Below are 9,802 nucleotides of genomic sequence, written 5' to 3' on the forward strand. Positions count from 1 at the left end.
TATATATATATTAGAGTGAAGCCGTCAATGTTGACTTGAATCCGGTTCTCAGGTAAAGCCACCGCGTGGCTATATCGAAAACAAAAATAATAGTGATCAGTAGTATCGTCCGATTGGATTTAAAGTTTAAACCAATCTGGACGCCCATAACGCGCGATTATTAATATAAAATAATACATTACTGCGTGATTTCTTTATATATAAGATAAGCCACAAAATTGAGAAAATAAATCACATTTATTTGAAAATAAATATATAAATATTCACGAATACGTACATAAGATACTAATCAACAGGCCTGCTAATCATGCTGTAATATATATTTAATGTGTTTGAAAATTATTAAAAAGAATATAGTAATATAATTATATTAATTGATTGTATGATTTTTAATTAACAACGAGACTTAAAGTTTAATTATTTAAGTACTTAATTAATTTAAAATACATTCTATATGTTGTACTTAAAAGAGATACGCTATTACTATAGCAACTTTTCTCCCAAAAAAATATTACCACACTAAGAGTGGGTCCCACTAGGGATTTTGACGTTAATAATACCATCTCGTTGTCACTTACCATATTTAGCCCAAAACTCAAAATTTGACACATGTAATACCTACACCAATAGGTAAAGACTATTATACCCTCAAAACTCATTTAAACGAAATAAACCATCCCAACCCAATTTTCTCCATTTTCCCTCGCACACCTACACCTCTTCATCTTCTCGGTTTATCTCTCTCCCTCTCTCTCTCACGATTTTTCAAACCTCCAACCCCTCCCACATTTTCGCTCTCACGATTTCGCTATCTCTTCCTCTTCCCTCCCACGATTTCGCTCTCTAATCATCTTCCTCTGTGTCTCTCTTTCTCTCCCTGTCCTTCTCTTTCTCTTTCTCGCTCAAAAATCGCGACGACCCATCTCGGGGACCCACGACCCAGCTCTCGGCGACCCAGCTCTCGGCGGCGAAGGCGCAACCCACCTCTGCTCGACCCAGCTCTCGGCGACCCAGCATTCGGTGACCCAGCTGTCGGCGACCCACTCCTCGGCGACCCATCTCGGCGGCGAAGGCGCAACCCACCTCTGCATGACCCAGCTCTCGGCGACGAAGGCACCTCTGCTCGACCCAGCTCTCGGTCTCTATCACATTCTTGACGTTAATCGGTGAAGAAGAAGAAAAGATTGTGTTCATCTTCATATCAAGGTAAATCGGCCGATCTCTATTAAAGCCTCAAATTGATTGAAAACTCTATTTAACCTCAAATTATTTGATTTAGGGTGTTTGGCTCAAATTTTTTTGGGTGTTTTAGTGTATTTGGTGTTTGGGCGAGTGTTTGTTGTGTTTGGCCGAGAATGTGTTGTATTTGGGCGTTTGATTGTATTTGGGTTTGGGTGTTTGCGTGTATTTGTGTTTGGGTGTTTGAGTGTATTTGTGTTTGGCCGAGAATGTGTTGTCTTTGAGTGTTTGTGATTATTTGTGTTTGGGCGAGTGTGTCACGGAATGACCCGAGTCCGTGACACTTGTGAGTGTTTGTTAAAACCCTATTTCATTTACTCAAAAAGGTATGGGTATCTCTATTTCATTTATTTCGGCCGAGTGTTTGTTGATTTAGGGTTTTTGGCTCAAAATGTTTTTGGGTGTTTTAGTGTATTTGGTGTTTGGGCGAGTGTTTGTTGTGTTTGGCCGAGAATGTGTTGTATTTGGGTGTTTGATTGTATTTGGGTTTGGGTGTTTGAGTGTATTTGTGTTCGGGTGTTTGAGTGTATTTGTGTTTGGCCGAGAATGTGTTGTCTTTGAGTGTTTGTGTGTATTGTGTTTGGCCGAGAATGTGTGTGTTTGTGTGTGTTTCGTGCTCGTGTATATATTTGATTGAACAATGTTAGGGTTTGACGAGTGTGTGTGTGCGTATTTGGTCTTGAAGTTGTTGAAAATTGGTGACTTGATTTGTTTCAGGTTTTATATATTCAATGACGAAGTCTAAAATAACCAAGGTCGAGGAGGCCTCAAACGTTCGAAGAAGTTCTAGGACGGCTTCGAAAAGGAAAATAATTTCGCCGTCCAAGCGTTCCAACGATGACGACGCGTTCGTCGTCGCACCAACAAAGATAAAGAAGGTATAGAATAAAAATGACGTGACTTAATTAGATGTATGTGCACCTATTTGATTTTGTTTTGTGTTTGATATAGCCAAAAAACAAGGCTGAGTCATCGGGCGTTGCGACCGCCTTGGAGAGTCCTACAACTGCTACTCCCCGAAAGGTGAGTGTCAGAAACTCATTTTGATCCTGGTTCGTGACAGATGTGTCACGGACTCGATGACTTCGTGACAGATGTGTCACGAAGTCAGCGAGTCCGTGACACATCCGTCACGAAGTGGGTGAGTCCGTGACACATCTGTCACGAACTCAAGCATAATGGTTTCACTAATAATGTCATTGACTCATATGTGTAGGAGTGGAGACGGTTTATACCTGAGTCCAACGTTGAAGGATTTTCCTTTAACTTCCACGGGGGATTGGAAAATTTCCTCGCTCTCTTACTCGGCCGCAGCGCCGAGACGCAAGCTGGATTCGCCCAATCATGTTTTGGGCAGTTCGTGGGGCAACCCAAAATAGTCCGGTCGTCGGCGATTATAAGCCACTTGGTGTTGAGGACCGGGAGCTTCGAGGGCGAAACCACTGACGGGCTTCTGATTGAGATTGGAGGCCGAGTCCGGGAGTTCACGAAGAGAGACTTCCAGGAGATCACATTCCTCAAAGTCGTCGATGACTACGAGGAATTCAAGTTCGAGGGGGTTGTTTCTAATGACAGCCTGTTCAAAAAATTCTTCCCGGGGAAGTATTTGAGTCGGAACTTGGTCAACCAATTCTTGGAGGCGAGCGTAGATTGGCCGACAGAAGTTCAGGTAAATTACCTGAAAATTTACTTCGTCTTGAATGTCCTCCTGGCGGATGATGCGAAGAACAGGACACCGTGCGTAGAGCTCATTAAGGCGGTGGAGGACACGGACACATTCGGTCGCCATCCATGGGGCAACGTGGTGTGGAACTACCTTCTCGGCGAAGTCCGGAAGTTTGTGGAGAAGGGTGGCGAGCCAATGGAGCAAGGTAAAAAAAAAAGGAAGCTCCATCTCCCCGGATTCGTCGAGCCGCTTCAGGTTTGGGGGTACGAGTGTCTTCCTTTCCTGACGAACATGGGGGTTTGTGAGAAAGTCTCCACCACAGCTCGGCCAATAATGCGTCGGTGGAAGTCTATCGGACTTGTTCAGGATGCCGCCATGAGAGGAATCAACTTCAATGAGGTAATAAATTTGTAGGTTAATTCATACTTAATATTGATCACACTCATTTGTTAACTTGTCCCACGTATAGGTTGAATTTCACGGAATCGGCGACACTTCTTCAAGCGTTGCAACCCCTTCTACGACGGCAGCGGGGGTGGACAAACGCTCGGAGAAGAAACCCAAAAAAGACGCCCCACAACCACAAACACCACCACCACAACCACCACAACAACCGTCCCATTCACAAGCACAGACAGTTGAGGTAACACAATTTTGGGTTTCTATTTTAATTTAAATGAATCCACTCCGTGACACATCTGTCACGGAGTGAATCCACTCCGTGACACATCTGTCACGGAGTGGATCCACGCCGTGACAGATGTGTCACGGAGTGGATCCACGCCGTGACAGATGTGTCACGGAGTGGATCCACGCCGTGACAGATGTGTCACGGAGTGGATCCACTCCGTGACAGATGTGTCACGGAGTGGATTCACTTCGTGACACATCTGTCACGGAGTGAATCCACTCCGTGACACATCTGTCACGGAGTGGATTCACTCCGTGATAGATGTGTCACGTACTGGATTTACTCGTCAGCCAACTTACTTTGTTATTTTGGTCATGGACAGTCCCGGCTCGACTCTCTCGAAAACTCAGTTGGAAATCTCGACGAGCGTTTCCGCTATATGCAAGACGACTACAGGAAGTTCAAAAAAGAAATTTTGGACGCGGTGAAGAGCTACAGAGTGGCTCTTGATGAACTGGATCAGTACTACGATTGGAGAAACGAGTTACAGTTAGAAAAGAAGCGCCGGGAGAAGAAAACGGCCAAATTGAAGAAGTGGGAAGAAGTGATGGCGAAGAAGAGAGCGGGAAAAGAAAAGAAAAAAAAAGAGGAAGAAGAATATGTTGAGAAGCTGAAGAAAATGCAGGAAGAAGAGAAGAAAATGCGGGAAGAAGAAGAGAAGAAGCAGAGAGAAGAAGAAGAGGATAAGAAGAAAGAAGAAGAGGAGAAGAAGAAGAAAGAGGAAGACGAGGAGAAGAAGAAGAAAGACGAAGAAGAGAAGAAGAAGAAAGACGACGAAGACGAGAAGAAGAAGAAAGACGACGAGGACAAGAAGAAAAAGGACGATGACGGGGACAAGAAAAATAAGCAGGACAAAGACGACAAGAATAAGAAGGACGATGGCGCCAAGAAGAGCAAGAAACAGGAGGAGAAGAAGGATGGCGACCAAAAGAAGAAGAAAAAGGAAGTCGAGAAAGGGAAAAAGAAACAAACCAGTCAACAAGAGGTACAAGATATGCAATAGACATATTATTTTTTTATTTAAGAGTGGATTCACTCCGTGACAGATGTGTCACGGAGTGTACTTAGTGCGTGACACAGTGTCACGGAGTCGCTGAATTTCGTTATTTTGATTACACTCATGTTGAATGGTCAGGAGGATGAAAGTGACGTCGAAAACACACAAGGTCAACAATCTTGGGGTGATGAAGATTCGCCTCTCAGTCTAGAAGCCCAAATGAATGCAGAGGCTATGGAAGAGTATGAGTTGTTAGGGACACAGGGGGTTCAAGAGGTACCTCCATTAATTTGATGGTTGAACTTAATTCTTGACTTGTTTAGAAGCATATAATTGTTATGGTTGAACTCAACAATAAACTTGAACTCAAATATAAACTTGAACTCAAATAAGCATATAATTGTTATGAAATATTATTTTATGGTTGAACTCAACAATAAACTTGAACTCTATTTCTCTTGTTGGATAGATATATGACTTGAAGACACCGAATCCCCATATCCTTATTGAAGACTCACCTATCAAGAAACATATGACCCGGCAACGACGCAGCCCCGATAGGTTTACTCCTTCCAAAAAGGCGTTGCCTTTTCTGAGGTTCACCAATGCTCCAGACGTGCTTCCTGATGAACTGCCGCTGTCGGAGGTAACCAAACAACCGGACCAGGATGACGTTGACGTCATGAAGTTGTGGTTCCAAGTCGGCTTGAAGAGGGGCCACAAGAACATATCTCAGGGCAAACCAAAATATAAGCCGGAGGAAGAAACCATAGCGCCTTCTATGGAACTTGGACAGATGGCTATCAACCAGAAGACCTTCTTCTACAACATGTGGCACGAGGACGGTTGGTTGTCTGATCAGGTATTAATGTGTGTCAGTAGTTTTTAAAATATGTCTTGTTTTGCAGCTCACTTCGTGACAGATGTGTCACGGAGTCAATTCACTTCGTGACAGATGTGTCACGGAGTCAATTCACTTCGTGACAGATGTGTCACGGAGTGAAGTGACTCCGTGACACATGTGTCACGGAGTGAATTGACTCCGTGACACATCTGTCACGGAGTGTACTCAGTCCGTGACACATCTGTCACGGAGTGAATCCACTCCGTGACACTTGTGTCACAGACTGAGGTATTTAGTGCTTATGTTTATCTTTTGTCGTGCAGCATGTGGACGTCGCGATGTACTACCTCCGGAAGAAGAAAAAGGCGGGTTTGTTACGTCACTCCTTCACCATCATGTCCACGGTCTTCTTTAAGTATCTCCGAGATAGTTACACTCAGTTCAATGCTAGTCAAGATCCGGGTGTATTCTTAAAGAAGAAACTGAAAAAATGTGTCGTCGACCACATTACCGGAGAGTCTGGAGCGGAGCAACTGGTGGACCCATGGGACGGGGTCGATGATGTCTTCATCCCTGTAATAGATGGCGGACACTGGTATCTTCTTGTTGTCAACGTGCGTTCAAGGTGTATAACGGTGTACGACTCCATGAGTTCCACCGGTGGACACCAAACGCTCGTGGACACTGAAGTCAGAAACTTGGCCACCATTTTGCCATATGTTCTGCATGTCGCCGGCGTTCTACTCTCCAATGAAGAAATATTCAAGGTCGTCCACTACGATCAAATGCCACAACAAGACAATGGGTAAATATTTTAATTCTTAATTTTACATTCTTAATGACACATATCAATTAAAGCATGCGTTTTTTGTTCCTTCAGAAATGATTGTGGCATGTTTATGATCAAGACTGCCGAGTTTTTGGCGCACGACCTTCCATTGTCTGATTTGAAACAGGAGGACATGATCATGTATCGACAGAAAATGACCACCGAATTATACCGACACGGAGCGCTAAAACTACACACGCGTGGAAATGTCAATGTTGAGGCAACTTGAAATTATGTGTTTATGATTGTACGCATGTGTTTATAACTTTATATATGTATTCTTAGAACTTCAATTTCTTAGTTTAAAAGTGTATGTATGTGTTTATAACTTTATATATGTATTCTTAGAACTTCAATTTCTTAGTTTAAAAGTGTATGTATTGTTTATAACTTTATATATGTATTCTTAGAACTTCAATTTCTTAGTTTAAAAGTGTATGTATTGTTTATAACTTTATATATGTATTCTTAGAACTTCAATTTCTTAACAATAACATTGTTTCAATACCAATAAAGTTCAAAACATTCAAAATGTAATACATAGCAAAACACCAAGGAAGTTCTAGATATTCAATGATAAAACGTGTCGAATTACAAACCAAACCAATGTCCCATCCCCGGAGCCCTCATTTCCGGTGGAATTGGGTTGCGACACGTAGCTCTATTGTGACCTACACCTCCACAACGGGAACATTTACGAAGCGGGGCATCAGATTCTCCAAGAGAGGGAATCCTTCTCTTCTTAGGTCTACCCGCCGGACGACCTAAGAAGTTAGGCGGATTTACTTTGATCTGCTTGATTTCGTCGGGAAAAGTCCATGACGATTCACTTCCTTGAGGATGAATAACCCCTGCATACGCCAATTTCCAATACTCGGTCGTGTAGTACTCTGCACAATAGCTCTCAACTGGTAGGTTGCGTAAGCGACAAGCCGCAATGGCATGGACACATACAAATAGATCAGTTTGAAATTCTCGACACGAGCACGTCTTATCAATCAAGTTCACTGCCCATGGTGTTCCTTCTGTGTCTAAAACCTCGAATTCGTATACTGCAGAAGGCCGGACCTAAAACATAAGCAAAAAAAAGTTTAAACATAACCACTCAGTCCGTGACAGATGTGTCACGAAATGACCCGAGTCCGTGACACTTGCGTCACGAAGTGGATTCACTCCGTGACACATGTGTCACGGACTGAAGTCACTCCGTGACACAAGTGTCACGGACTCGGGTCATTTCGTGACAGAATTTAAAAATTAAAAACACACTATAACCTGCATATTTGCCGAGACAGCAAGTTTTTTTAACATTTCGGTATGATATTCCATTGACAACACACTTTGAGTTGATGCCGCCTTTTCTCGTCGTTGGTAGAACCAAACTTGCATTCTCTCCCTCAACCAATCAAGGCACTTCACTATTGGAAATGATCTTGCTTTAACAGTTAACGCATTCAAAGACTCTGCGTTGTTTGAAGTTATGATCGTATACCTTGATGTCTTGAAAAAACAACGTGCCCACTTCTCATTTCCTACTTCGTTGACAAGGTACGGACGTATCAACGGGTCTTCCTTGTCCAACATGCGCATAAACTTTTGATATTCAAATATAGTATACGCTTTTGCTGCACCGTAGAACTTCCAATTGAATTCCTTGCCAAGTTTTTTGAATTTTGCCTTGACGTTATTCTTCACGTGGTATGCGCAAAAACCATGTTCTGCTCTTGGAAAAACTTTCTTCGCGGCGTTAATGATTCCGGTGTTTCGGTCGGATACGATGACCATGTTATCCCTCTCCCCCAATGCTTCCTTAAGTTTGTTGAAGAAATAAAACCAGGACTTGGAAGTTTCGGACTCACCAATACCATAGGCAAGCGGGAATATTTGCTCATTTGCATCCATCGCGGAAGCCGTAAACATGCTGCCCTTGTGATAGTTTGTCAAGAAGGTTGCATCAACAATTACAACAGGCCGACAATACTTCCATCCCTCTCTGAACGGAGCCAAAGAAACGAAAAAGTACATGAAATATTTATGACGGTCAGTTTTTAGGTCGATGAGAGAACCTGGATTCTTTTGCTCTAACATGTACTTGTATTTTGCAAGAGAGGCATATGACTCATCATCAGTCCCATACAAGGATTGTATTGCACATTCTTTTGCCCTCCATGCTTTTCTGTATGAAATATTGACTCCAACCTCTGTTCGCATGTAACTCTGAATCTCCTTTGGGGTACAACTATGTACAGTTGGATCAATAAATTTGTGTTTCACCCTCTCTCCAACGAACTCTGCAGTAGCTTGCGGTTGCCCTTTTTGTCTTTCCTCCACAGAACAAGTGTGCTTTGGATCATATCTTGAACCATAAACACATACACACGATCAAAAACAATTTAAAATTAAAAGGGCATACATTTCCTGACATATCTGTCACGAAGTACATCCACTCGTGTCAGGAGTGGATTCACGTCGTGATAGATCTGTCACGGACTGATTCATCTACGAAGAGAAATGAAATTTCAAATAAAATCAGTTTTTAGGTCGTGAAATTTTACCTTCTAATTTCAAAACAATCCGTGTTCTTTAGCTTCACTGCCCGGACCGCCCAATCACAATTTTTACCCGCACAAATGACATGAAGTTTGAGCGGAGATGAGTTCTTCGTTTTGAACCGATAATGATTATTGATTGCATCCATCCGCAAATGCTTCAACAACGCCGCTTTGTTTGCATATAATCCTTTTTTTTTTACTCTTACCGGAGATAAAATATCCAACACCTCAATATCGTTACTCTCGACACATGTATTTGATTCGGGAGCCGTAACCGAACACCCCCCATTCTCTTGGCTCGATACATTCTCTTTTCTTTGTGATCGAGTTGGCGGCTGTGGTGGAAGAGGAGGCTCTTCCTGGTGTTGAGTCTGTGGTGGAGCCTCTATTGACAAAATAACTGGTGGTGGAGACCTTCTGGGTTGGGGTGTTGCCTGGCTAACAGTATTCATGTCATCCAACCCAACAGTATCATTGTCGAAAGCCTCCGGACTTGGTACGTCCCATTCACGTGCCTCGGATATAGGACTCGGCATGTTTGGAATGATCCTGCTTCGATTGTAACCAAATCCACTCTCGCTTGTGTTTGCTGTTGGAGTGGATCCAACCCGTGGAGAAGACGCGCCATCCGCTTTTTTATCTTGAAATGCCTCCGGACTAATCTCAAGTACAAGATTCAACTTCGTCCGGTTCGGTTCGTTCTTCCTCAAGTACAAATAACATCGCAAACTTTCGTCGTCGTCTATGGTTGGCGGTACGAGCCCGTCAGCTTCATGCTTGACGTTGATTGAATGCGTTGCAGGGGTCACGTTCAACCGAGCATACAATGTTTGCATGAAACTTTGGTAATTCAATTTGGTAGGAAGTAAAAGCGTAAGAGTACCACCCTCTTGATATACGCCCGGTTTTACCCATTTCCCGCTATGCTTAGCATATAAACATATTTCCGCCATACCTGTATACGTTCACTCAGTATTAGAAATG

General features: G+C 43.0%; 2 protein-coding genes across 2 annotated transcripts; one reads left to right on the forward strand and one right to left on the reverse strand.

The window, feature by feature from the left end:
* The first annotated feature begins 861 nt into the window (after positions 1-861).
* Positions 862-6,517, forward strand: LOC149390082 (uncharacterized). The gene is made up of 10 exons (XM_089618503.1): positions 862-1,206; positions 1,957-2,117; positions 2,191-2,262; positions 2,456-3,304; positions 3,375-3,548; positions 3,919-4,581; positions 4,732-4,869; positions 5,063-5,455; positions 5,761-6,242; positions 6,318-6,517. Exons 2-10 carry the CDS (start codon positions 1,971-1,973, stop codon positions 6,493-6,495), a joined length of 3,096 nt encoding a protein of 1,031 aa, XP_089474629.1. The 5' UTR covers positions 862-1,206; positions 1,957-1,970; the 3' UTR covers positions 6,496-6,517.
* Positions 6,518-6,857: 340 nt separating this feature from the next.
* On the reverse strand, positions 6,858-9,591 carry LOC149390083 (uncharacterized). Its single transcript, XM_089620760.1, has 3 exons — positions 8,822-9,591; positions 7,542-8,622; positions 6,858-7,334 (listed from the first exon to the last, which is right to left on the reverse strand). The coding sequence occupies exons 1-3, from the start codon at positions 9,352-9,354 to the stop codon at positions 6,858-6,860; spliced, it is 2,091 nt and encodes a 696-aa protein (XP_089476886.1). The 5' UTR covers positions 9,355-9,591.
* Between the last annotated feature and the right edge of the window lie 211 nt (positions 9,592-9,802).

This window comes from Urtica dioica, chromosome 7 (genome assembly GCF_054948205.1).
Source record: "Urtica dioica subsp. dioica isolate 48M chromosome 7, U.dioica_male_clone48M_v1_H2, whole genome shotgun sequence".
Lineage (NCBI taxonomy): Eukaryota > Viridiplantae > Streptophyta > Magnoliopsida > Rosales > Urticaceae > Urtica > Urtica dioica.

Excerpts from the sequence above, each read along its gene's own strand:
- LOC149390083 (XM_089620760.1), bottom strand. The coding sequence starts at position 9,354 with ATGCCGAGTCCTATATCCGAGGCACGTGAATGGGACGTACCAAGTCCG. Across the intron at positions 8,623-8,821 it reads GATTGTTTTGAAATTAGAAG|ATATGATCCAAAGCACACTT; the intron begins GTAAAATTTCAC and ends TTATGGTTCAAG. Across the intron at positions 7,335-7,541 it reads CTGTCTCGGCAAATATGCAG|GTCCGGCCTTCTGCAGTATA; the intron begins GTTATAGTGTGT and ends CTTATGTTTTAG.
- LOC149390082 (XM_089618503.1), top strand. The coding sequence starts at position 1,971 with ATGACGAAGTCTAAAATAACCAAGGTCGAGGAGGCCTCAAACGTTCGA. Across the intron at positions 5,456-5,760 it reads ACGGTTGGTTGTCTGATCAG|CATGTGGACGTCGCGATGTA; the intron begins GTATTAATGTGT and ends TTTGTCGTGCAG. Across the intron at positions 6,243-6,317 it reads ATGCCACAACAAGACAATGG|AAATGATTGTGGCATGTTTA; the intron begins GTAAATATTTTA and ends TTGTTCCTTCAG.